Genomic DNA, 26,081 nt, shown 5'->3' with positions numbered 1-26,081 from the left:
GAGATCCTCCTCCCCATGGACTATCCCAGCCCCTCCCTTTCCCCCAAGCCCAGTCCCAGGCTCCCCGCACATTCACTCACCAGATAGAAGGGTGACCGGGGCGGGGGAGGGGGCTGCCGTCTGTGCCGTGGAGCCCGTGGCGACGGGGGAGGCGGGGTGGGCGTGGTGGAGCGTAGCATTAGTGTCTCGGGTTCCTCCTTGGGCACTGGGCTGGGCGCGGCTGCAGGCCGGGGAGCCAGTGCGGGGCAGACAGCAGCAGCGACGGTGGTGGCAGGGGGGGTGGGAAGAGGGGCAGCCATGGCGGGAGAAAGTGGAGCCGGTGCTGGAGCTGCAGAGGAAAGCCAAGTGGGGTTAGTGTGAGTCTTAGGGCACAACGCCCCATTTGGAAGGCAAAGACGACCTGCTTACCCGACTGCTCCATGCTGGGCACTGGCGCCTGCACCACCCGGATCATGGGTCGCACCAGGGCCTGCAGTGGGGTGGGTGCCCGCACTGGAACCAGTGGCTGAGTGGGCAACCGCACGGGCGGCATGGGTGCCACGGGGAGCTGGGCTCGCTGTGCCATCAGGGCGGCCGGCAGGCTAGGCAGGGTGGTGGCCGTGGTTGGGCGTGGAGGCTGCTGTAGGGCTGGGGTAGGCACCAGGCCGTCCCGTGGGGCCTGCCGCACCACGATCTTCACCACACCAGAGCTGTTCACCATGGAGGAGGGCACTGGGGGTGAGGAAAGCAGGGTTAGAGCTTGGCAGACATCTTCCCCCACACACAAATCACTGGACCCCACTCCCTTCCCAGAGCCGGGGACAAAACCTAATTCCCAGCCCCTTCTGCCCTAACCCACTAGCTCCACCCCGCTCCCAGAACCGGGGCTAGAACCCAGGAATCCGGCCTGCCGCTCACCCTGATCTGCCCCTAGGCCACTGACACTCACCTGGCGTGGCAGCTATGGGGACGCTGATGGCTGATGAAGTGGCAGCTGCCGTGGTGGCAGAGGCTGGGGCGGGCAGGATGGTGGTGGGCTGGGGGCCTGACATGGCCTGCACCCCGCCCTGTGCCTGTGCGCCCTGCTGGGTCATGGCCTGGATGAGAGCCACCTGGGCCGGCTGGCTGATGATGTGGTGCTGACCCCCGGCAGAGACCAGGTGAACTACATTCCCTGCAGGGGAGAAAGCATGAACAGCTGGCACGGGCGAGCTTCCCCACCAGAGCACGCCCACCCCCTCCGTCCCCTGTGCGCCCCCCTGCAGCGACCCGGCCGGGCTGGCATTGGGGCCTTACAGCAGGGTCAGGCTTGGAGTTTTGCTCTCTCCCTCGGGTCAACAGGCGCCTCACGGGCAGAGACGGCTGGAGCTTAGAGGGATCCCACCCTGGGCGTCTGCCCTGCCATCCCCCAGCACTCCCTTATGGTGCCCCTCTGCTCCCTGCCCACCAACGGCCCTCGGTTCCCCACTCCCCACCCCACCGGCATCCCTCCATGCACCACTGCCCATCCCACCCCACAGCGCCACTCTGCTCGCCCCCAATCAGCACCCCACGGCTCCTCTTGACCCAGTGCCTGTCGGTTCCCTGCTCTTCCTCACTGTGCCCCATGGCTGTTCCCCAGCACCCCATTCCCCCAGATCCGTTCTTACCCACCCACCAGGGCCCTTGGCTCTTCCATCTCCTTCCCCAAGTGCTGCCGTCTCTCGTGCCCCCTCCCTCCACCCTGCCTCGTCCGGTCTAAGAACGAGTGTTCAGCAGAGCTCTGGCTGAGTGGAGGGGAAGAGGAGAGAAAGCCGGTGAGCCAGCCAAGCGGCCAGGGCACAGAGACAGTGGGAACAGCAATGGTGGAAGCCGGGGAGCGAGGGTTTGGGGCAGGGAGAGGGCTCTTAGCGGAAGGATCTCACTGTACAGGGACTGATGAGATGCAGCCACCTCTGGGGTGGGGTCTGGGGGCTGTTTATGCAGAGATCCCTCACCAGGATGGCAGGAAGGGATGGGGGAGCAGAGGTGCCTGGGGGCCACATGGGAGGGGAGGGGTTTACCTACTTTGCAGCTGTCGGGGCTGGGCCATGGTGACCTGCCGCACCTGGGTGCCCGTCAGGGTCAGCTTGTTGCCTTGGATCTGGAAGGTGAGGGGCTTGCTGCCGGGGGCGCTCTGCAGGGGCCGGTTGGCCAGCGAGGCCAGTTGTGCGATGCTCACCACCTCGCCCGCTGCAGAGAGGAGACGGGGTCAGTTCCCAGGACACCCGCTGCCTTTCCCCCCACTCCCTGCAGCGCCCCTTGTACTCACAGGGCAGCCGGGCCTGCATGTCCGGGGAGAGCAGCAGCCTCTGTTGTACAGTGCTGGTGGCCGGGAAGTTGTAGCCAGGCAGGGTGCTGGTGGTGGAATGGACTGTCACTGGCTTCATCATGCTCCCCACGGCGCCCGGGTTCAGGGGGTTGGGGGCTAGCCGCACGGCGGGGGCTGGCACCTGGCCGGGCTTGAGGGTGGAGGCAGCAGCAGCGGTGGCAGGGGCCGGCAGCATGGGGGGCTGGGGGGCATTCGGGACCAGCTGGGCTGCAGGCATCAGTGTGGGCAGGACTGTGGGAGGAAAGAGGGGCTGGTTAGAGGGGAGAAGTCAGACAGCCTAGCTACGCCCCCATGGAAGGGAGAGGGGGATACCAGCCCAGCTCCTCCACCCTGGGAAAGGTGGGGCAGGGCCCAAGGAGGTGTTACCTGGCCCAGCCCTGCCCCCCAAAAAGGAGAGGGGAGGGAAATCCTGGCCACACCCCCTCAGTAGGGCATTTCAGCCCTAAGGCAGAGGAAAGGGCCCCACTCCAGGGGATCCCAGTGGGCACCCAGCCCCGCCCCACCCCTCCCACTGGGCAGGGCCCTTACCCTGCGGGGCAGACACCGGGGCCTGGAGCACGGCAGCAGCGGCGTTGTTCTGGCTCAGCGTAGGCACTAGCGTTGGGCCCTGCGGCCTGGCAGCGGGAGGCACCGGCACTGGGGATGGTGGGAGGGGCAGGGGCAGCGAGATGGGTACGGCCATGGGGTGAGGGAGCAGGGGAGGCTGAACGGGCCCCGGGAGAACCGGGCCCATGGGGTGCATGGGGGCCAGGGCTTCTGGCAACACAGGAGCCATAGGTCTCTGCAAGGGGGTCACGGGGCGAGGGCTGTTCACCAGCACCACGGTCCGGTTCTCTGGCTTTGGCACCGGCTGCAGCATCCTGCAGGGAGGGGGGACAGACAAGGTTAAAGTGGTGGTGGTGGAGAGAAGGGAATTTGCCACTCCCTGCCGACACCCCCCCCCCCCCCGCAAATCCAGGACTCCCCTCCAACCCCCTGCTCTGCGCTATGGCAGCCCACCCCCCCAAGAACCCCCCTGGCATCGGCTACGGAAGCCTCCTCCACTGCCCCCGAGACCCCCCTGCCCAGGCTATGGCAGCCCTGTGCCCCCACTGAGATCCCTATTCCCCCAGCCCTGGTAGTCCCCTGCCCGCACTGAGATCCCCATCCTCCCAGCCCATGACAATGGCAGCCCCCTTCCCTCCCCACTGGGGGCTGCGGTACCTGTTCACTTTCATCTTGACAGGCTTGGGCCTGGGCGGGGGGTCCGGGGACTCGGCGATCTCCTCGATCAGCTTCCTTGTCACCTTCCACTTAGGCAGGAAGGTGTCGGCCTCGTAGCGGGACACGCGCCCCTCCAGGTTGATGAGGTCGAAAATGCCCATGTCCACATGCTGCAAGGGGCCAGGCCCAGTTAGGAGAGGACCAGCCCTCCCCATGGCTCCTGGTACTTCCCCCCACAGCAACACTAACATGAGGGCAGGCGGGAAGGGGAAAGGTCCTGTGTCCCATTCCCATCTCCCCCTTGAGCGGGCCAGTCCCTGGCAGAGCCGGGACCCCTAGAGGAGAAAGGTCCCACCTCTTCCCTTCCCTTCCACCGGTCTTCCCTGAGCCAGCCAAGCCCCTGTCCTGGGGCTGGAGTCCCCTAGAGCCCTGTGTCCCACCCCACCCCCCTTAAAGGGCTGGGGGCACCTGCCTTAAAGGGATCGCGGTTGAGGGCACACAGGACGAGGGAGGCGGTGCTGAAGCAGATGCCCTGGGTGATGAAGGGCGAGTGGATGGGCCGGGGGTCGAAGAGGTTGGGATGGTTGCACACCTTCCGCAGCTGCATCAGGATGTTGATGACGCTCATGAAATGCCCTGTGGCCAGAGTCTCCTTGGTGCTGAGAGGAAACCAAGAGCGGAGTCACTAGCACTCCTGGCTGCCACCACATGCTGCATTTCTGGGCTGGCGGGTGGGTAAGAACCACCCAGCAATGCCACCCTGGGATCGACCACCTAGTGCTGAGATGCGGCCACTTCTGGGGTGCAGCGCAGCAGCTGGGTAACCACACCGTGACACTGCACAGGGACCCCTCAATCATTACTGAAATGCAGCTACCTCTGGGGTAGGGAGCAGTGACTGATTAACACTGCAGTGCAACAGAGCAGTTTGGGACAGGAAGTGAAGGTGGATTCTGTACCCAACTGACACTATGGGCACGAGTTAGAGAGGCAGAATGCAATCACCTGAGTTGGGATCTGGCTCCACTCCCTCCCAGAGCTGGGGACAGAACCCAGGAGTGCTGGCTCCCAGCCCCCACTGCTCTAACCCATTAGACACCCCAAACCCCCAAGAGCCAGGGATAAACTCAAGCATCCTGTCCCCTCTGCACTCACGTGGCCTGGGCCATGAAGTCGTCGTAGAGATAGCGCTGGCGCTTGGACAGCCGGCACTTGATGACGTGCTCGTATTTCTTTGGCATTTGCTTCTCCACATCCACCTTCACCCTCCGCAGGAGGAAGGGCCGCAGCACCTGCCGGGGTGGGGTAGAGCCATCAGTCCGAAAGCCAGCCCCGCCCCCAACAGTCCTGATCGCCTGCTGGAAACGCCCAGCCCAGCCCAACGGGGAAAGTCTGCCCTCACACCCTGGCCACCACTGGCAACCAGAACTCTGACCCCTCCCAGAGGCACCCCCTATGAGGATCCTGCTTGGGGACAATGCCCGGCCCCCACCGATTGGCTCGACTGTACTATTTAAACCAGGAGGCACAGAAAGTTGTCTGAGCAACCTACTGACTTCCTGACTGGTTCCCGATTCTGCCCCCCTGGCCTGGCCTCTGACCACTATACCTGTCACCCCTGCTCTGAGCACAAGATCAAACCACCTATGTCCCGGTCCTGACCCATCCCCTCTACCAACCCCAGTCCCTGGCAGACCCCACCCCAGGCCTGATTCCTAGCAGCCCCTGCTCCCCACTCCTCAGCAGCTCCCTCTCCCCTTCCACTGCAGCCCCACCCTCACCTTGTGCAGCCGCTTGACCAGGCTCTCGTTGTACTCCTGGCTACCCTCGATCATGCCTGTCAGGGGATTGGAGAACCACTCCTTGAACTCGCGGTGCGACTGGAAGACGTGGGGCATCAGGAAGTGCATGAGGGACCAGAGCTCCATCAGGCTGTTCTGCAGGGGGGTGCCTGTCAGCAGCAGCCGCCTCTGACTGGAGGAGACATGGGGAAAGGAAGGGCAGAGCAGTGAGCGTGCTGGGCCACACTGGGCCAGGGCCCTCTCCCCCCTCAGGGGGAGTACCACACCCACCTGTTGAAGTTGAGCAGCGACTGCCAGCGCTGGGATTTGAAGTTCTTGATGTTCTGGGCCTCATCCAGGATCAGGTACTTCCAGTTCTTGCGCCGAAACGCCTGGTGGTCCTGCAGCACCAGCTTGTATGAGGTGATGCAGATGTGGAAGGCATTGGGTTTGGTCCAGCCCTAAGGAGGGGAGCTGGGTTACATTGGGAGGGGCCAGAGAAGATAGGCCATCCAGATCTCCTTCCCATCCCCAAACCAGGTGGTTCCACAGCCCAGGACCAGACTGGAGCTGGTGCCCCCAAAGGGGAAAGGCCCCGGGTCCATTCCCTGATGCCCCTGAGCCAGCCAGTATCCTGTGCAACCCTGCAGAAGCCTGCCTGCTCATAGAGCAGAAGTGTGCTAATGATACAGACCTGGGAGGCACTGTCAATACAGAAGATTGGAAATATTATACGGGAAGATCTGACCTTGAAGCCTACAGTGACAGAAAGGGGATGAAATTCAGCAGGACAAAAGTACAAGGTCCTGCATCTCGAGTCTAATAATAAGAATTTCTGTTACAAGCTCATCAGTTGGAAGCAAGAGAGGAGAGAGACGTGGCTGTGGCGGGGAGGTCTATCACAGGATGACTATGAGCCACCAACGTGATGGAGCAGTGACAAAGGCAAATGTGATCCTAGGATACCTCAGGAGAGGCAATTCCGGTAGAGAGGGAGAAATATTAATGCCATTGTCCAAGGTACTGAGAAGACCTCCCTGGGAATACTGTGCACAGTTCTGGGCCCCCTGGTTCCAGGGAGATGAATTCCAGCTGGAACAGGTGCAGAGAACAGCGAGGAGGGTGACCAGGCAAGCGGAGGCCAACCCTACCAGAGGGGATTGGAAGAGCATGGCTTATTTAGTCTAGTCAAACAAAGACTGAGGGGGATCTGACTGGGCTCTATAAATACACCAGGGAGTGGGGGGGTGCAAATACCAGGGAGGGCGAAGAGTTATTGAAGCTAAAGGACAAAGTTGGCACAAGAACAAACGGCTATAAATTGGCCATGAACAAATTCAGGCTGGAAATGAGAAGGCGGCTTCTAACTATCAGGAGGGTGAGGTTCTGGAACAGCCCCCAGTAGGAGTTTTGGGAGCAAAAATCTTCATTAGTTTTAAGAGAAAGCTGGAAAAATGTATGTGTGCGATTGTACGAGGGGGTTGTTTGTGCTGGCAGGGGGCAGATTTATTTCTTATGTTCCTAAAGCTCATGCTTCAGGGTTTCAACCAGGAGCAGGAAGGGAATTCCTCCACGTATTGTTTTTGTGAGGCTTTTATCATCTCCTTCCTCTGAAGCATCAGGGATGGCCACACTGGAAATGGGACATTGGGTGGGTGGGTGGGCCAGGGCACTTGGGTGGCACCAAGTAGTCTCTCTCTCTCTCTCTCCAGTGCTTGGCTGACTGGTTCTTGCTCACAAGGTTGGGTCTCACTGATCACTGTATGTGGGGTTGGAAAGGAATTTTCCCCCAGGTCAGACTGGCAGGAACCCGGGGTTGCGGGAGATGACTTCCCCTTCCTCTGCAGCGTGTGGGTGCAGGTTGCTTGCTGGGGTCATCTGGGGATCTTGCACCTAATCATTTCCCTGCTGGTGCTGGTGCACCAGTCCCTCCTATTCTGCCTGTGGCACACAACAGTCTAGTCAATACATTGGCCACATTTCGCTGGCTGGATTAGTGTGCGGGTGCTGGTGGTGGCTTGTGCTCTATGTGGAAGTCAGACTAGATCTAGTGGTCCCTTCTGGTTTATACTCTATGACTCTCGTCCCCAATGCCAGCAAGAGCGGATAACCCTCAGCCATCGTGGGGAGACAGTCCTGTATCCCAGCTGGGGGGTGCACTTGGGGTGATGGAGGGGCCTCTGGTTCCTCACCTGCCGCTTGAGCTTGCGTTCCTTCTGCGCCCCATAGTAGGTAAGGATCTTGAAACTGGGGCACCAGCGCTTGATCTCCATCTCCCAGTTCAGCATCACGCTGGTGGGCACGATGATCAGGTGGGGACCCCAGCTACCTGTGGGACCAACACAGAGCAGGGCTGCTCTCAAGCTGCGGGCTCAGGGATCTTGGAGCGCCAAGGTGGGCAAAGCCTGGGCAGTGGCATGGCAATCTCTGCCACACACCCTCCTCACCAATGAACCTCCCCAGGGGAAGGGAGCTCCATCTCCATGGTCTGTCAGCCCTGGGCCTCTCTCCACATGCCACCAATGAGGCAGGTGGCTATTGCAATCCAGGCATCTGGGCCCATCTAGCCCGTCCCCACCTGGGGCAGGATTGTCCCCGTCTATCTAATACCCGGCAGCCCCGTCCCACCCGCTCACCCTTCTCGCAGGCCAGGTGAGCCAGCAGGGAGATGGTCTGGATGGTCTTGCCCAGCCCCATCTCGTCCGCCAGGATCCCGTTGAGCTTCTTTTCGTACATGGTGACCAGCCAGTCCAGGCCGATGTGCTGATACTCCCGCAGGGTCCCCCGCAGCAGGTAAGGGATGGGCGTCTTCACCTGCGCAAAGGGGGAGGAGGTTAGTCTGGCTGCCTTCCCTCCTCCAACCCCCTCCCCACTACAGTCCCACTTACCTGGGTGGTGGCCAGGGTGTAGCCCTTGGGCTGCAGGCTCTCGGCAGTGGCTGCGATGTCTGTGATCTCCTTCTTGGGCCCCAGGGCGGGGGCTGCGTCGTTACCCCCCTCTCCCCGATCCTCATCCCTTTTCAACAGGTACTCCACGCCAAAGTCTTCCTCCCGGCTCGCCGCCGTCGCTTCCTCAGCGAGGGCATCCTCCTCCTCCTCCTCTTCCTGGCTCTCCTCCTCCTCCTCACTCTCCTCCTCTGCGGTGGAGTCTGGGGCAAGATCCAGCCAGCATCAGCCCTGCCTTAAGACACCCACCCACTCCTCAAACCACGCTCCCTCATCCCTCCATACCTGACTGGCTGCTGCTGTCCTCGTCCTCTGACTCCTCCTCATACTCTGAGGTGCTGGGCTCCGAGGCATCCGAGGAGCTATCCGACTCATCCATCTCAAAGTCCGAGGCGTAGGCGCCGGCGTATCTCTGCAGCAGCTCCTCCATGGGCAGCTCCCCTGCCAGAGGAGCATGGGAACACGCAAAGGGTGGGACGGAGCAAGGGTCATGTCATGTCCCACCCCCGCCCTGTGACTAGATGTCTCTCCAAATCTGTAACGCAGCCAGCACTGGAAGGACCTGGCTGCGGGTTGCAATGGAGAGGTTCCTCTGAGCACCAGCTACCAAATCCCAGCCTACGGGGCCAGGCAGAGACCTGTTTAAGTGCTCTCTGAACACTGATCACATGACTTGGGGGACAGTTTGCCAGGAGCCCTAGGGATGGTGGGACAGAGAAACTGACCCTGTGTCCCTGAGAGAGATCCAGGCCACGTCAAACATCAGCACTACATAGCTGGAATCAGTCTCCTCCCACCCCCTCCATACCTTCCTGGGCCAAGTCATCCAGTTCCTTCCTGTGATCCATGTCCCCTTCCAGCTTCTCTTCAGCATCGATCGTCTCCTCTTCATCCTCAGCTGAGGAAAAAGGGGGCTGTGTTACCACGTGGATGGGAGAAGGCCCCGTTAATCCGTCACCCCCATCAGCCACCAGTGGCAGCCAGGTCCCTCCCATCCACCCAGAGCCTAGCTGCTTCAGCAAGTCCCTTGCCATGCTCACCTTCCTCCTCGTTGGCCGTGAACTCCTCATCCTCCTTGTCAGGCTTCCACGGCCTTTTGTTCCTCTGCATGACGGACTTTGCTTTCTCCTGCTGGATGCATGAAGGAGAGGGCTGGGAGGAGAGGCTGGGGCCAGGCCCTCCCACCCCAAAAGGAGAGCCCTGGACCCCCCCAAGCCCTCCTACCCTGGCCTAGCTGGGACACACAGATCATGCAGCTTAAGGTATCTGAGTGCAGCTGCCTCTCCAGGTCAGTGGCCTGCAAAGAGAGGTGCTTGCTCTGAGCAAAGTGCTGCCTCAGTCAGGGGTGTCCTGTCTACCGCCCCACAGACTCTCGCCGATCACCAATCCCCTTTGCCTCCCTGGCAGGTCTGACCCACCCCTCCACCATCTTTACGATCTTGGATTGTTTCTCTACCTCCTCCTCACTCTGCCCCGCTGCCTCCTCCTCCTCGTTGTTGGAGCTGGAGATGGAGGGGGCAGCGCTGCAGGAATTCTCCAGGATCTGGGCGGGCAGGGACTGCAGCAGCTCCTCCAGGGGCAGCTCACTCTCCTGCTTCAGCAGCTCTATCTCACGCCGGTGCGTCTCCGAGTCGTTCCCTTCCTGCTGCTCCTCCACCTCAATAGTCTCCTCGTCATCTGACTCCTCATGGGGCTGGAAGTCCCCATCTGTGGGGGGAGGAAGCAGGGGGTGAACCATACACCTGGGGCACTGACAGGGCAAGTGGGGAAACCCTGGGACTGAGGAGCCCTGGGAGTGAAACCTGGTGTCTTTCCCCTGTAGGGGGCGCCAGCTGATCTGACCCTGGGGGGATGGGACTGGAGGGCTCAGGGAATGGGACATGGACTCTTTCATCTCTAAAGGGTGCCATCTTCCAATCCAGCCCCAGGGCAGGAGAGACTGGCCAACTCAGGGGAAAGGGACACAAGACCTTTAACCTCTAGGGGAGGACTGGCTGGCTCAAGGTGAGCAGGGAATGGGACGCGGGGTGTTTTGGTTCCCTACCTTCTTCGTCGGTGAGGTGTGGAGGTGGTGGGGGGCTGGAAGCGGTGGAGCCGGCGTGGGAAGAGCTGATGTGGGAGGAGGAGCCAGTCTTGCTGGCCATGGGGAAGGTCTCGTTGAGGCTCTGAGTCAGCAGATCTGAGTACTTCTCCGTCTGGCCCACGATGAAGTCCAGCTGCAGGTCCAGGGCCTTCTTCCTCTTCTCCTCCAGGCGAGACTGCTGCTTAAACTGCACTACCTGCCAGTGGAGGGCCAGGGGGGTGGACAGGGACATCCAAGTGAAAGAGAAGGGTAAGAGGGAGGTCTCAATAGGCAGCATATTGTTAGCCTGTCGTACTCGCTTCTGAAGAACCTTCCTGCTGTGGCCCAGCTGAGGGGCAAAAGGAAATCTCCCCTCTGACGACTGTATTCTACTGCTCAATACAAGACATTGTGTTAGTGAAACCCACCCTGGAGCAGCGGAGAGGCAGGGACCTCGGGCTAGAGAGTCCTGATGCCCAAGCTGAAATGACAGAGAGCAGGGAATGCTGGGAGAGAGAAGCCCAATAGCCTGAGCTAGAGCAGCGAAGAGGCACGGATCCCAGGCTAGAGAGGCCTGTATGTTATGTGACAATTCTTATATGAAGAAGGCCAGGCCCAAAGCCAGGCTGAGCACTCCTTCTAGTGCTGCACGCCCTACGCACCTTCTCCACGTTGCTCCAGAACTGCTTGACCTCTTTGGCGATGGAGGAGGCGATGCGCCTCAGCTTGGCCTGCTCCTCCCGCTTGGCTCGCTCCTCCTTCTGCTTCTGCTCCTCATGGTGCCGGATCACCATCCGCACAACCTAGGGGAGGGGAGGAGGAGGGTGAGAGGCACGCGCGGGGAGAGGGGGCTGCACCGACCCAGGGCAGACTGTATTGGGGGTGGGGGAGATCTCTCTAGCTGCCAACCAACAGCTGGGTCACCAGCCACAGTTTGAGAAGGGTCAAGGAGGTTTCCGTTCAGCACCTACGACAGACAGAGCAAGCCTAGATGGAGCACAGGAACATGGATAGACAGATGGGCGCTTGGATGGATGGACAGGCAGATGGCGCCTGGATGGATTCCAGAGCCCTTGGAAATGCTATCTCTTAAGCCAGAAGGTGTGCTCTCTGAGCAGAACTCTTAGTAAATCCCCTGGAAAATGTGCCCACCAGTCACAGAGAGCTGCTGAGGGCAGGACTTGAACTCACAGCACCTGGGAGCCATCCAGCTACCCTGATACCAGGCCACCTGCAAACCCTCTGCCTTGCAACAGAGACGCTGTCCTGCTGCACATGTGCCTTTCCACCCTCTTTGGCATAGCATGGTGAACAAAAATCTATGCTTTTTTTAAATCAGATTTCCAACATTTAAATTAGCTATAGGTTTATATTTTAAAAATAAACCTATTTAAAGTTAAATTTGAAATGACAACCTATGTTAAGACCTCAACTTACTATAATCTATTGAGTCTATAAAATAATTAAAATTAAATACAAAAATTAGCAGTTCATATTTGTTGCCAAGTTTTAAAGAAAGACAAAGCACTGAACTGGTGGAAGTCACAGGCAAAGCACCAGGAACCAGAGTTTGTTGTAGTCTTAAACTAGCTTTTGACACAAGTAGGCTCTTCTGCACCTGCAGAATAATTTGCTTCATTTCAGGTTATCCAACTAATTCAGTTCAATGACTAGATAATTCAGTTACGAAATGAGCTGGGTATTGAAAAAGCAGAAAAACTTGTTTTCTTCTTCCAATCTATGAATAAAAACTAGGCATGAGAGGATGTGATCTACTAGTTCTAAATTTCTGAAGGACATGGTGACCGAAACCACAGTTCAATGCACTAAGTACTTCCTTTGTTTAATAAATCAGTTTTCAACATAAAACATATTTTGATAAACTGTCTGATAAACTTTTCTTGTTTATCTAGCACGTTTAAGACAGTTTTATTTAACTATTTAAAAAACTGTTTTTGTGCATTTTAGTTGACTCTCCATCCAAATACAGCTTGGCACAAATCACATGTAAAAAAGAAATGCATCATTCACTGTTTTCTAAACTAACAAAAATGTAAAAATTAAGAATCAGAGTAAATGTAAGTTAAACTATGTACTTGCTTAAATGAAGGTGTAAGAAGCATATTCTCCTGGTTAACTAAAAGAAGCACCAAATTTAGTATAAAGGTTATATTTGGTAGTAAATCAGTAGACCTCTACCCCAATATAACATGACCCGATATAACACGAATTTGGATATAATGCGGTAAAGCAATGCTCGGGGGGGGGGGGGGGAGGGCTGCGCACTCCGGTGGATCAAAGCAAGTTCGATAGAACGCAGTTTCACCTATAATGCGGTAAGGTTTTTTGGCTCCTGAGGACAGCGTTATATCGAGGTAGAGGTATATGTTGTAATGGTTACCAACCAATGAGAATCAACCTTTCTTTAGGAAAGTAACTAAAAAGTACAAATGCAGAACAAGAGTAAAAAATGATTTAAATCAAGGCTTGCAGATTTAAATCATGATTAAAATCAGGCATTTAAATAGCTTTGATTTAAATCAATCCACCCTGCATTGTGGCTTGACCTATGCTGGAATTCCCAAATTTGGCCCTCAATGACTCTTGTGCTATTGATTTCCCAGAGGGCCAGTGGGTATGAAATGCTGGCTGAGATCATTCCTGAGTGCGGGAGGATCACAGCAATAGGTTTGAGCCCCAGATGCGTGTAAGAGAGAGTTAGAAGACCCAGAACATTTTGATGTCATGGGATACTTTCACAGATCTATCTCAAACGCCCCCAGGTTTGGACCATTTACCCTACCCTATGGCTCCTCGAGACACAGCAATTTCCAAGACAATCCAAACCCACCTTTGGGCTTTAGGGGACTTAATAAACCAGTCAGAGCTGTTTCAGGGAGGGGCAGAGCTCACCTTCCTGGCCACACCCCTCTTCCAGCGTCGCTCCTGGGCAAAGTCTGCCGAAAGCCACTGCATCTCCTCACAGAGGTAATCCCAGTGTACCTTGGGGCGAACTGGCTCCGGCACCTTGGAGAGCCTCTTCAAAGACCAGAACCCCTCCTTCTTCATCTCCGCGATGCGGTTCTCAATCTCCGCCTCCTGGAACACAGCACCAAGTCAGCAGGGATCCCAGCCCCCACCCATCACGGGAGATTGGAAGGCAGGGGTAAATCAGGGAGACCAACAGCAACCATCCTCTGGGCCGAGACCCATCTGACCCTAAACAAAAGATGACCCAAAGTGACACAGATGTAAGGGACCTAGAGGGGCTCTGAGTCACATTACCCCTCCTCCCCAGCCCCACTTCCTCCCACCCCCAGCCCTGGCATGGGCTCCTTGAGGGCATCTGGGTCATGGCCCTGGGAGCATGGAGGGCTCCAGCCCAGGGGACCCTTCAGACACAGTCAGCTTCTCACATGCTTGGCCTGCTCAGCGATCTCAGCGTGCGTCTTGTCCCACATACTGGCCGGGTCCGAGGCGTAAACTCCTGGGGACGCCAGAGCTTTGCTTTGCAGCCTGGGCACATCAAAGCCCAGGTGACTGTCCAGAGAGGAATCGTGAGTGAGGTGTGATGGCGAGACGCTGCCACTGGAGGCAGGTGACCCCGAAGAGGCCGGTGATACAGGATTGCTCCCCGTCATTTTGTCTGGTGCAATCTGGGGGCGAAAGAGGATGAGGTGACTAGGACAGCCACTGCCAAAGCTACATATGGAACCAGTGAACTCAATAGCCCGTTCAGACTAAGGACCGTAAAGTGCTTTTTCCCATGTGTATGCACAAGAAAGACTTGCCTGGTGCTGAGACACAGCTGTCTCTGGAGTGGGGAAAGGGGCTGTTTATACAGGGATCCCTCACCCAGCACCCAGGTGCAGCCAGCTCTCAGATGAGGCATGGCCTCTAATTATCAGCTGCACATAATAGTTTTGGATGGGAAGTGACAGAGAATCCCATATCCACCTGAAACTGCAGACGGAATTAAGGAAGCGGAATGGAATTACATTTAAGATTTGGACAGGTCAGTAAGATTAATACTCCAAGTCTTGAAAAAAAAAGAGCCAGGACCACTTTAATAGAAAGGGGGGTTGACTTATTTTAAATCTCTTAATGCAGAGATACTCAGACCTCAGTGGTTCAGGAACCAAATTAGCGATCAACATTACCCAAAAAAGCCGCAGTAGTGTGAATTCATGGTTTCATTTACTATAGTAATATAATATAATACATAAAAATAATGAATTGGTTAATTACTTAGACTGGTTAATAATTAAATCACACAATGTTTTAATATCATGTGCTGCAAAGAGTCGCAGGAGACACTTTAAAGAGCTACATGCGTCTCCTAAGCCTCAGTCCGAGTATCACTGTCTTAATGAAAGACCTACACCAGCAAAGGCCTGCTCCACACTACAGCCTTGCGTTGACCTAGCTGTGGAAGTTTCTTCACTTAAATTTGGCCTCTGCCGACGCAAGTGCCTCTCTACGCTGATTTAGTAACACCACCTCCCCGAGCGACATTGAGTCACAGTCGATATAATTAGGTCGACGCAATGTTACTGGCTTTCAGGAGCTGCCCCACAATGCCCCACACTGATAATACAACCGATACAAACGCTCCTGGTGAGAGCAGGCACCGACAACACAAAGAGCCAAGTGTGCACCCACACAAGCGATATAATAACGCAGACATAGGTAGGTCGACATCATTTTGTAGCGTAGACATAGCAGTAGTGACTGTCAGCACGGCATTGGGGCCAGCACTCACTGCAAGGGAAGAGGATCCCCTACTGAGCTTCCACCCTGCTCCATACAGCACAGCGCCCCTTAGCCTTGCACTGAGTCTGAAGTGAGAGTGCTCCCTACCCTGCAACACAGCTCCCCCAAGTGCTGGGGTCAGCACTGACTGAAGGGAGGGAGACCCCTAGTGAGGCCCCACGCTGCTCCTTGCAGCACAGCTTCCCCAAGCACCACACTGGGGTCAGCACTGACTGCGAGAGGAGAGCGCCCCCTTCTGAACCCCCAGCAGCATTCGATTTCTCCAGCTCTCCCACCCAGGCAGCAATGCAGCGTGTTCCGGATCAGCTCCAAGGCCAGGCTGGGAGCCCCTACCTCACTGCGCAGTGCATGGTGCTGTTGGGGAGGATTGCTCTGCATTTTACTGCTCCCTTGCTCTTCGCCTCGCGCCCCGATAGCTTTGCTCGTGGCCGAAGTGCTGTCGTCCTGCTCCAGTGCATGCTGGGAACCGGCCTCATTCTGGTCAAGCAACCGCTGGGACGAACTGTCCAGCTCCTGGGTCCCCTGGCAGCCCAGCCTGCGCTCGGGGCTGCCTGTCTCTGAATCACCTGGCAAGAGATGGGGAAGTAGCCATCAGATGTGTATTCACGCTGCCAGCTGGGCGATCTGAAGGGACTCCTCTGCTACCGAAGGCTGCCCATACTCAGAAGGCAACGCCCATCTCCTCTGGGGAGACTCACCTTGCAGAAACAGAACTAGATGAGAGTATGTCTAGTGGTTAGAGCAAGGGGCTGGGAGTCAGGACTCCTGGGTTCTAGCCCTGGCTCTGGGAGAGGAGTGGGGTCTAGTGGGTTAAACAGGAGGGAACAGAGCCAGGATTCCTTGGTTCTGTGCTGTGGCGTAGATGCTCATCTTCAATGAAAAAGAAATTAAGTTTATAATGGGGAAAAACTCCCTCCCTGACTACACTGCCTTTTGCTGCCAGTTCTACCTGTCAATCAACTACCAAGAACTGGGAACTAAGCTCGGGACACACGACACTTTATTTTCAATTGTTGTTCATATTTTAACAACTGCTGAAGTTGGGATAAGCAGGAATTTGGCCTAATCTAAGTTAAAAAAATCTGCACTGATTTACATTACACCAATCGACATGCACTGTGGAAACTCCATAATACAGACACAATCTACTGCCTTAAGTTGAACAAGTTGATCAAGAAGTTTCCAAGTTCAGCATCACTAGTATAAGTGCAATTTTAATGCATCCAGGACTGAGTTTTGCAGCTGAAACTAATTTACTTAGCAAGAATGTTCATATACTATCTTATTTATATTACTACAGTAGCATCTAAATGCGTGAGTCACAAACCAGGACCCCATTGCACTAAGTGTCGTATGACAACAGAACAAGAAGACAGCAGCATGGTGTTAAAGTTTCCTCCTAACAGGAAACAAAAACATCTTGACGTCAACAACAATATTTTGAAAGAGTTGGAAATACACCTTCTTTGTCAGGATTCCCCCAAGAATGGCTGCTTCCCAGTTTGACTCAGGGAATCCATAACCGACCTCTGCCCATCTGATCCCTCAGCCCTTTTCATCAGTGAGCTGTGTTTTTCCAACACTGTTGAATCTGGGATCTCAAAAGGGTTTCTTACAGGGGGAAGGATTCACTTGCCCGCTGCTGAAATGCACCTGCCTGTGTGGTGAAACGTGACACAGCTCTGGAGAACATCCAAAGCTTTCTGCTGCAAAGGCAATGCTACACTGCTGGCTTCCCCCAAGAGGGGGGCAAAGCCCTGAGCCACCAGAGAGTATATCCCAGCCATACCTGTGTGAGCTGAAAACTCCTCCTCCTCGTCAGACTCCACTTCCACGGTTTCTCTTTCCCGGGGAAGACTGCTCCTGCAACAAGATGGAACAGGATGGGGGCCTGGGTCCAGACTTCCTTCTCCCTTCACACTTTTCTAAGAGGTAACAAATACTCCATCCCAGCCCTTTCCTTGGGAGGGTATTCCACAGGGATACAGACGACCCTCCCCCGTCCCTTCCAGTTTTCCCCGCACTCTTGGTCCAACATGGCTCGCACAAACCAGTCCTTGGGTCTAGCTAAACCTGTCTCTCCGGGCCTGAAATGCAGCCGGCAGACTATGGACCTAGCTGCAGGATATAACGGAGAGTTTTCTCTGAGCACCAGCTACCAAATCCCTGCCTATGGGGAAAGGCAGAGACCTGTTAAGGGTGCTGGGGAGAGGCAGGGACGGGGACACCCTGTCTGTCCAGTGCAGAGCCTGGGAGTCGGCTGGCCGCCGGCTGGTATAACCCCTCTCCACTTAGCTCGCTGGCTTGGCTCGTCTGCAAGGGATGATGTCCCAGAGGGACAGGGTGGAGTCAGGAGCCCAGACCCTTGCATTCTTTCCTCTAATCCTGGCCACTTCCCTGTCCGCCACCTTGCTCCATGCTGTTGCTGTAACGTATCCCTTATCCCATATTAGCCCTTCACCCCTTTCTAATCTCCCACCCCCTGATCTATTGATGCCCTGGCGTCCCTATTACACCCAATCTTGGCCCACTCTGTGATCCCTTCCTGACCCATTCCTTGTCACTCCATCCCATTGTCATTACCTGCTAACCCCTGCCCCTCACCCCACTGACTTCATCCTGCTCACATTACGGCACCCCCACACCGCAACCTGTGTCCCCTCCCCTTCACAACCCTGACCCCCATAAGCCCCAATCCTATTACACCTTCCTGTTTCCTGGTCCCATGTGCCCAGCTGTTCCTTGTTACCCCATCACCCCATGTCCTGTCCCGTCCCTGCCAATCCCACAGCCCCACTTCCCCACCCCATCAGGCCAGTCGCCCTGTGTCCCACCACCACCAGTTCAGTCATTCCCTGATCCTGCTGTGCCCACCCCTGCCTCTGGTGTCCTGTCTTTGCTAACTCAGGCACCCCCTGACCCCACTTTGTGATGCTGTGCCCTGGAACCCCCCGATCATGTCCCGACAACCCAGTGAGCCCGTGCCCAACCACCTCCAACCCTGTCACCCCCTGACCCCGTACTGCCAACCTCCTTGCCCTGTATCCCTCCATTGCCAATCCCCACCCCACGGATTCTGTCACCCCAGGTCGCTTGCCTGCCAACCCATGACCCTGTCCTGCCAGCCCCTGCACACCGTGCCCTGACACCACCAACTCTGCCAAGGCCTGACCCTGTCCCACTAACTCCCTCACCCTGCGCCTTTCCAATGCCAAACCTGCCATCCTGAGCTCCACTGCCTCTGTCACTCCCAATACATGACTCTGTCCCTCCTGCCCCAACCCCTCATATCCTGCCGTCCCTGCCACCCCACGTCCCCATCTCACTGCCCCTTCCAACTCCAGCACCTCTGGACTTTGTCTCAACAACTCAGCCACTCTATTTCCCACCACCTTCAACCCACTAAGACCCCGATCCCGGCCTGCGAGCCCTGTCACCCCTTTTCCTACCATCCCAGACGCTTCTACTACCTCCTTACCCAGTCCCACTTTTGCTTCCAGCCCCCTTGATACCTGAACCCATCCTGCCAAGCCTGTCACATCAGGGCTTTGTCCCACCATCCCTGGTCCCGCCACTACTACACCCTGGTCCTGTCCTGCCAACCCTACCAACTCCGTATTCCTGTAATCTGTGTCCTTCAAGCCTGATACCCTAGGTACCGTCACCAAGTCCACTAACCCACTCACCCGCTGACCCCGTCCTATCACTGCATATCCCTCTACCTCCAACCCCAGCACCTTCTGACCCCATCCAGCCAACCCGGGTACTCTGGATCTCTGTATCATTAAACCTGCCAAACCCATTATCCTATATCCCCCCAACCCCATTACCTCACAACTCCGTCTTGTCAAGCCTGTCACCCCAACACCCACCATCTCCCTCTTCCCAAGACCCCGTGCTGCCGACTCCCTTTTGTCAACCACCTCTGTCCTGCCTGGAGACTGTCCTGCCTCCACTGTCACTACCAGTCTTGGCACACTGTGTCCCAGCGACCCCTGACCCAAACTGACAAACTCCCATTCCCTCTGATCCTGCCCCACCAGCCCTGGTGCCCCCGGATCCTGCCCCACAAACTCCATGACTGCCTGTTGTGCCAACACCGGTGTCCCCTGCTCCACTAAACCCCTGACTGCCTGCTGAGCCAACTCCTGATCCTGTCCCATCAACCCTGATGCTCCCTGCCCCACTGACCCAGCAACTGCCTGTTGCACAAGCTCTGACACCCCCTGACCCTGCTCAGAAAGCCTCAGATCTGCTGCCCTCTGAGACAGACCCCCTAGCTGTGCTGCCTCTGACTCCATAGCCCCGACCCACTTCAACCCAAACCCTCTTGCCCTTTGACCTCTAACCCCTGCCCTCCCTCAGCCCCTAACCCTATTCCCCCTCGATCCTGTCAGCCCCAGCCCAGCCCCCTCTTGCCCCTTGACCCCCAGTGCCTAACCCAACACCCTTTGACCCCCCCACCCCTTCCCAACACCCCTTGACCTCTGACCCTTTGACCTCTGACCCCTACAGCCCATGCCAACACCCTTTTGCCCCTTGACCCCTGCACACCCTAACCCACCACCCTTTTGCCCTTTGACCCCACCCCCGTTGCCCAGCACTCCCCAGAGCGAGGCTGCCCTCTCTAGCAAAGGCGGCGGTTAGTGCCACACGGGGAGGGGGAGCGGCCGTTGGCGGCGCACGCGCTCCCTCCTCCCTCGCGCCCCCTCCCTCCCCAAGCGCATCTCGCGCCCCCATGGGTAGGGGCGGGGGGGGGGGGAGTGCGGAGCCCCGGCCGGGCCGCCATCTTACCTGGGTGGGAGGGGGGAGGAGGGAGGGAGGCGCCTCCTGCTCCGCCTCCTCCTGCCGCCGCCTCAGCCCCAGCGCCGCCGCCGGGCAAGATCCGCCGCCATCCGCAGCCCCCCGGCCGCAGCCACCCCGCCCGTCCCCGCGTTCGGACCCCGCCGGCCCCGATCAGCCCCGCGCTGGCCCCTCCCCCCCGAATGCCGACCCCGAACCAGGCCCCGCCGAGCCGAGCCGAGCCGCCGCGGCAAAATGGCGGACGCCACCACCTCCACCACCAGGGCCAGCCCCCCCCGCCCGCTTCGCCTCCCGCCAACTCTCGCGAGAGCTGACAGAGAGACACAGTCAGAGCCGCGAGGGACGACGGGAAGTGGAGTTCGAGCAGGGCAAAAGGGATAGGGGACAGAGCTGGACAAACGCCGCCTCGAAGTCTCGCGAGAGGAGGAAGCTGGGGAGCGCGGGATGTGAAGTCCCGACTCCCAGCGAGGAAAGAAAGAGCGCTGAGCTCAGGGAATTGTGGGAAATGGAGCTAGGGCGCAGGGGATGACGGGAAAAGTAGTTCCATGGACGGGGCGGCAGAGGCGGGCGTTTGGAAATGTTATTCCATAGAGCCGGGACAGAAGGGGATGCTGAGAAATGGAGTTCCATGGGACAGGCCGGGCGGGAGACAGGAAGATGCTGGGAAATGTAGTTCTCCAGCAGAGTGCCGAGGAGGCTGCTGGGAAATGTAGTTCCAGGGGCAGAGGCGGCTGCTGGGAAATGTAGTTCCATGGAAGGGTGTCAAGGATTTTCCCCACCAATTTTTGAGGGGGTATTTCCCTTGAACGCTTCATGAGAACATTGGACCTGAACCATGGTGGATTGTCAATATCTACCGTCTGGGGAACTTAAACAAAACCTTGTGATCATTTTTCCCTGCAAAATTTTCTGCCATACCCCTTTCGCTGGTGCTCATGTGCGGATGTGATCGGCGCCTTCGCCTACATGGAGCCATGGGTGGGCTTTACAGAGAGAGATCGCGAGCGGACGGGCCTGTGCTATCACTTGCTAAACACATGGGGCCAGGAATTAGCCCCCATTAGATGATCTAGCTGGAATCCCACAGGGTTGGGAACCTCCCCCAATGCTTCCTGCATCCAGCCCCACACCTCCCTGGCTGATCTAGAGCAGAGTTCAGAAAAAGACGTCTTGTCTTTATTTAAACACTCCACCTGAGGAAGAATCCACCCTGTTTCTGCATAAACAATCCCAGTAGCTAATAGACAAATGGAGCGGTGATTAGAGTAAGCGGGGTGTAGGGCTGAGTGTATGGAGATAGATACATGGGGGTGGGTGGGAGGATGGATAGAGCGGTCCATATGGGGATGAATGGATGGCAAGATGTGCATATGAAGGGATGGATATAGATGTGTGTGTATGGGAAGGGATGAATATAGAGGGCCACTGTATGGGGATGGATGGATTGGGTGTATTCGGAAGTAAGGAGAGGTTAGGTGGGTGTGGATGTGGACAGATAAAGGGGTTGTGGATAGAGAGGTGTGGATGTGGAAGGAGGCGGGAATAGAGGGGTGTGGATGAGGATAGATAGATTGGATGTAGGAGGGATGGACAGATGTAGATGGGTGTGCAAGGGGAAGGAGGGATGGATGTAGGTGGGTGTGAATAAAGATAGATGGGGGATGTGGAAGGGGAGGGATATGTGGAGGGAGGGAGGGGTGTGCATGGGCAGAGGTGGAGAGAGAAGGATATATGTGGACAGAAAACTAGCTCTGGAGCTCCAGTCAAATCCCATTTCAAGGTAATGGGATGCTATCAAATCATACATTGCAAACAAATCCGTTCCCTCTGCTGTCTCACTACCGCCCCCTGGGGACAGCAGTCAGCTGCACTTGAACCATCCAGCGACTCTTCCCCAAACATCCTGTTTCCTTCTGAATTAACATAGCAGGATCCTTTAGGGCTCAGCTTCCCCCTAGTTCTGAGATCTGGGTTCTTTTCTGTTCCCATTTGAACAGGCTTTGTTGAGTATGAATGACATCCCCTTCGCTCCCTTATTGCTCTTGGCTCCATCCACTGGGGGAAATGGGTCAGCACATCACTGCACAACAGGAGGCATCCCTCCCCTAGCTGCGGGTTCTTTTGGGTCAGATAGTGCAGGCCCATTCTAAATGCTTGGGGCCAGGAATTACCTCCTTGGCTGTAGAGCGTCCCAGCCTGACCGCAGTAGATAATTGTTAGTAATCCTCTAACATGGAGCATTTTTTCTGTTTGCTGAACCCTTGAGGCTCCCAGTGCCTCCTGCTCTAATCAATAGATGCTATTCCCCTCCCAGAACTGGGGATAGAACCCAGGAGTCCTAGCTCCCACCAATCCTATTTCATTCCTTCTGTACACAGAACCTCACTTAAACACCATTGGCTCTGGGTTGGAGCATCATGCCCGACATGGAGGAAGCCCAGGGTCAGGGTTGTGTCAGCAGCTGGTGGTTGTGGAGAGCAGCCCCTCATTTTAGAAATACCTAGACCCCTCTGCTGCCACCAGGTCCCCAGCAATAAAGCACCTCCTGCTGGCCTGGCTGGTGCTGCAGGCTTCCACAGCTGCTCCTGTACTCCGCTCGCTGTAGCAGGATCTTGGGGAGAAAGAGCACCCATGTGCCAAACACACCCTGCAATGCACTGTCACGGCCCTGCCAAAATGCAACTGTCACGGGAGTGAAGCACAGAGAAAATCTAGGGGCAGGGGCCAGTGGATCTTCCCTGCAAAGGACGGGGCAGGGAAGCAGGGGGCTTCTGCCCCTTTCTAGTTTTGTACCAGTGGAACAGGAGGGATGGGGGGTTTGGGTTTGGGTGGAGAATGCTCTGGAAGCCTCCCAGAGCTGGAGGAGAGAGTGTCTCTCCAGCCATACAGCAGGGATTAGGAACGGCCAGCAATCACGCAGACCCCTCTCCGACCCGGATCAGGGCTGCTGTTGCATGAGGGGCAGTGTGGACCCCTCCCCAACTGGGACTGCAATATGCCGGGGGCCGTGCGGCCCTTTCCCCACATAGGATCGGGGCCGTGTCACACTGGGGGCTGCACAGATCTATCCCTGCACAGGATCAGGGCTGTGTCACACTGGGGGCCGCATGGACCTCACCCCACATGGGATCAGAGTTGCCATCGCCCAGGCTCTGCCCAGATCCCTCCCCGAATGAATCAGGGCTCCCACTGTGGTGGGTGCTGCCCAGACCGCAACTGAGACCGGGGCCCCCATTGTGCTGTGTGCCGCAGAGAGAGAGAATACGAGTCCCTGTCCCAAGAAGCTCACAATCGAAATCGACAAAGGGGAGGACAATTCTCCCCATTTTACAGATAAGGCCCAGAGAGATTCAAGGACATGCCCAAGGTCCCCCTCAGCCCGCAGTGGAGCCAGGAATGGAACCCCGGTGTCCTGGATTGGTGCCCAAACCCCAGATCAGCCCACATATGGCCTCCCTCATCTCACTGCGTCAAGGCACCAGCTGCCCTCTCCTTCCCGGAGACTCTCAGCCCTGGGCCTGAATATTTCATCACCGGCATGTTCCGATCCTGCAGTCATGGATTATAACCCAGATCCCTCACCCACCCCCACGTAGAAGAAATCACAAAGAGGAATGTATCCAGAAGCACCAATCTGGGGTTTAATTAAACCGGGAGGTAGGGGTTGGGGGAAGGTGGGGGGCAAAGAGGAACCGGCAGTGTCCAATGCAAGGGGCGGGGGGTCTCCAATACCCTTCCCCTGCAGCCGTGTTACCCCTTTCCGATCAGGTCCAGTGGGGAGAGGGAGGGGAGCATCACAACGTCGATACAGGAATAGAAAAAGCGCGGTACATTAAAAATGAGGGGAGAGAAGAGGGGCGGGGGGATCCTTTAAAATCACCACCTCAAACCTGATATAAATGTACAAAACCCAGCTCACCTGAGGGAGCAGGGGCCTATTCACACTAGACTGGGGGCCCCAGCTCCACTCCTGCCCCCCAGTCCACAGGAGCAAAGCAAGAAACCCCCCGAAATCCCCACTTATGGGGAGATTTGGGGAACCCGAAGCCCAGATTCCTGCCCCGAAACCTCATGAGCTTGGGGAGATTGCCCTTTAACCTCCACCCGCCCTGGGGTGATCCCAACAACCCAGACCTAACCCCCCCAGGCCATTACAGAACACCCCGACAGCTGGTCTTTCTCCCCCAAGCCCTCTCCATGGGACAGCATAGGGCGCCCAATGCCAACCCTCCTTCACCTGGACGCAGCCAGGCCAGGGGCAGATGGGGAGGCACAGCCACACCCTGAACCCCACTGTCCTGCCCCCCCCCCTTCTGAGCTTGTGTCTGTGTAGCGGCCGGGGTGGGGTGTGTGTGTGGGGAGGTTCCTCAGCATTCTCACCCCTGATCCTGGCCAGGCCAAGGGATGTGGGAGGGGATGCTGCACCTGATGCCACGGTGAGGGGAGTGGATACCAGTGCTGAAGCCAGGTGGGAGGGATGCTGACTGGCCTGGTGTGGGGAGGACATACTGCCCCTGATGCTGGGGTGGGCGGGGGAGAATGCTGCCCCTAATGGCAGGGTGGGGGGATCCTAGCCAGCCCAGTGTGGAGGGGGATGCCATCTCTGATGCCAGGGCGTGGGACCCACAGGCATCATTATCTGGAGTCCCGGTCCTTGTAGGCGGTGGTGAGCTCTCGGAGGTCCGGGGCACGGCGGGGGGAACTGGGCCGGGCGCCGGGCACGGCGGGGATGAGGGGTGGAGGGGCACCAAGCAACCCCTCTGGGGGTGGGGCTTTGGCCAGCAGCGCAGCATGGCGGGGGTAGGCCAACAGCCCCGGGGGATGCGGCCCCAGCCCATAGAGCCGGGCGCGCTCGTAGTCCTCGGGCAGCTCACGCTCCAGATAGCGGGGCAGGGCGTAGGGCTCCCGCCAGGCCTCGAGGGTGGCATAGGGGGATCCAGGGGCCGGCCCAGCCACCAGGTATGGTGGCCGCTCGAAGACGGCCAGCGGCCCCAGCGAGTGGGGGACATGCAGAGCCCCAGGAAAGGGCCCGCCCGCCCGTAGTGCCCCCTCCAGCACACCCAGCTCCGGCTCCTCCTTCACCTTCACTTCTTTCTTGAGGACAGGGTCAGGGTAGGGTGAGCGTGAGGCCCGGCCCCTCACCGGGCTGCCGTAACGCTGCTCCCGGCCTGGCTCGCTGTGTGCCCGCATGGGGCCGTCTTCCAGCCCCAGGGAGGCGGGGTGCTTAGTGGAGAGGGGTGCCGGCGAGGCACGAGGGGGGGGCCTGGAGAAGAGGGTGTCCCTAGAACAGAGGTGGGGGTTAGTGCCACAAACTGGGCTGAGGCCCGCACAATCCCCAACTCGTCCCCCTCCTCATCAGTCCCCGATCCCCCCTCCTCAATCTCCAACCATTCCATCCCCTTCCTCCCCCACCCCCACATCAGCCCCGATCCCCCCCCCAATCTGCCCCCCTTCCCCAAAATCAGTCCCACCCCCGCACCTGGACCTCATTGCCCAGATCCCACCCTGACCCCCCCACAACCCTCAGCCAGCCCTGCAACCCTCATCCCCTGCCCTCTTGCATTGACCCCTGCACCCCCAGCCGCCCTGCCCCCACCTCATACCTGTCCTTCTCGTCCTTTATGGCAGGCACCTCCCGCTTGTCCGGCTCCTTGTCGTGCTGGGCCGGCCCGCGCTCAGCTGCGTCACCAGCAGCCCCTTTGGGCCAGGCGGGGGCAGTGGGGAAGGAGGGGGGCGTGCGGTGCAGCCGGTTCCATGGGTCGTGGGGGCTGCCGTAGGCCTGGGCCCCGGGGCTGTCCTTCTGCCCAAACATGGAGCTGGAGTCTGGGATGGGAACACAGCGAGCAGAGCATGACATAGAACGCCATACACATGCTCCGCCGCTCCCAAAGTAGGCTCCGTCCCCAGGGCTCTCCCTACAAAAGCCCCATCTCTGCCAAGGGAGGCCCTGTCCCCATGTCCCTTCCCTATCCAGGCCCTGCCTTATCTCATGGGGGATTAGCCTACAGAGGTTCCCAGAACAGGTCCCGTTCCCCAGGTGCAGGCCCTGCTCCTCTTCCCCCCCAGAAATCCCTAGGGCTCGCCTGCCTGCTCCAGCACAGGCCCTGCTTCAGGGCTGTCCCTCTTGGACACAACCCCTTCCCCAGGGCTCACTGAGGCCCTCCTCCTCTCACATGGGGGTCTCA

The 26,081-nt window shown here is 57.6% G+C and overlaps 2 protein-coding genes across 9 annotated transcripts in view; both read right to left on the bottom strand.

Annotated features, from left to right (window-relative positions):
• The window catches only part of SRCAP (Snf2 related CREBBP activator protein), a 29,085-nt gene extending 8,921 nt beyond the window's left edge, over positions 1 to 20,164 (bottom strand). The window contains exons 1-25 of one of the 4 annotated variants that reach the window (XM_065594213.1): positions 19,888 to 20,164; positions 16,883 to 16,956; positions 15,427 to 15,659; positions 13,737 to 13,976; positions 13,234 to 13,419; positions 10,983 to 11,123; positions 10,303 to 10,537; positions 9,715 to 9,965; positions 9,299 to 9,410; positions 9,067 to 9,156; positions 8,544 to 8,699; positions 8,202 to 8,461; positions 7,950 to 8,127; positions 7,506 to 7,642; positions 5,605 to 5,774; positions 5,314 to 5,506; positions 4,688 to 4,824; positions 4,005 to 4,191; positions 3,533 to 3,702; positions 2,858 to 3,189; positions 2,270 to 2,560; positions 2,026 to 2,190; positions 929 to 1,153; positions 409 to 711; positions 81 to 328 (exon numbers count right to left, since the gene is read on the bottom strand). In XM_065594213.1, the coding sequence (XP_065450285.1) occupies positions 81 to 328; positions 409 to 711; positions 929 to 1,153; positions 2,026 to 2,190; positions 2,270 to 2,560; positions 2,858 to 3,189; positions 3,533 to 3,702; positions 4,005 to 4,191; positions 4,688 to 4,824; positions 5,314 to 5,506; positions 5,605 to 5,774; positions 7,506 to 7,642; positions 7,950 to 8,127; positions 8,202 to 8,461; positions 8,544 to 8,699; positions 9,067 to 9,156; positions 9,299 to 9,410; positions 9,715 to 9,965; positions 10,303 to 10,537; positions 10,983 to 11,123; positions 13,234 to 13,419; positions 13,737 to 13,976; positions 15,427 to 15,471 (4,452 nt within the window). In that variant the 5' untranslated portion in view covers positions 15,472 to 15,659; positions 16,883 to 16,956; positions 19,888 to 20,164. Of the gene's footprint in view, positions 1 to 80; positions 329 to 408; positions 712 to 928; positions 1,154 to 2,025; positions 2,191 to 2,269; positions 2,561 to 2,857; positions 3,190 to 3,532; positions 3,703 to 4,004; positions 4,192 to 4,687; positions 4,825 to 5,313; positions 5,507 to 5,604; positions 5,775 to 7,505; positions 7,643 to 7,949; positions 8,128 to 8,201; positions 8,462 to 8,543; positions 8,700 to 9,066; positions 9,157 to 9,298; positions 9,411 to 9,714; positions 9,966 to 10,302; positions 10,538 to 10,982; positions 11,124 to 13,233; positions 13,420 to 13,736; positions 13,977 to 15,426; positions 15,660 to 16,882; positions 16,957 to 17,283; positions 17,376 to 19,887 lie in introns of those variants that run through there. The other 3 variants (XM_065594214.1, XM_065594215.1, XM_024111944.3) reach the window with 3 other exon arrangements.
• A 3,351-nt stretch (positions 20,165 to 23,515) lies between these two features.
• FBRS (fibrosin) overlaps positions 23,516 to 26,081 on the bottom strand; it is a 28,296-nt gene continuing 25,730 nt past the window's right edge. For all 5 annotated transcript variants that reach the window (XM_024111951.3, XM_042843740.2, XM_042843738.2 and 2 more), the window contains 2 exons: positions 25,500 to 25,719; positions 23,516 to 25,177 (listed from right to left, as the gene is read on the bottom strand). In XM_024111951.3, coding sequence (XP_023967719.2) covers positions 24,532 to 25,177; positions 25,500 to 25,719 — 866 coding nt within the window. In that variant the 3' untranslated portion in view covers positions 23,516 to 24,531. The remainder of the gene's footprint in view (positions 25,178 to 25,499; positions 25,720 to 26,081) is intronic.

The sequence above is a fragment of the Chrysemys picta genome, chromosome 4 (assembly GCF_011386835.1).
Source record: "Chrysemys picta bellii isolate R12L10 chromosome 4, ASM1138683v2, whole genome shotgun sequence".
In the NCBI taxonomy this organism is placed as follows: Eukaryota; Metazoa; Chordata; order Testudines; family Emydidae; genus Chrysemys; species Chrysemys picta.
The sequence above is the reverse complement of the archived record's forward strand: the minus strand, read 5'-3'. Positions and strand labels throughout refer to the sequence as shown.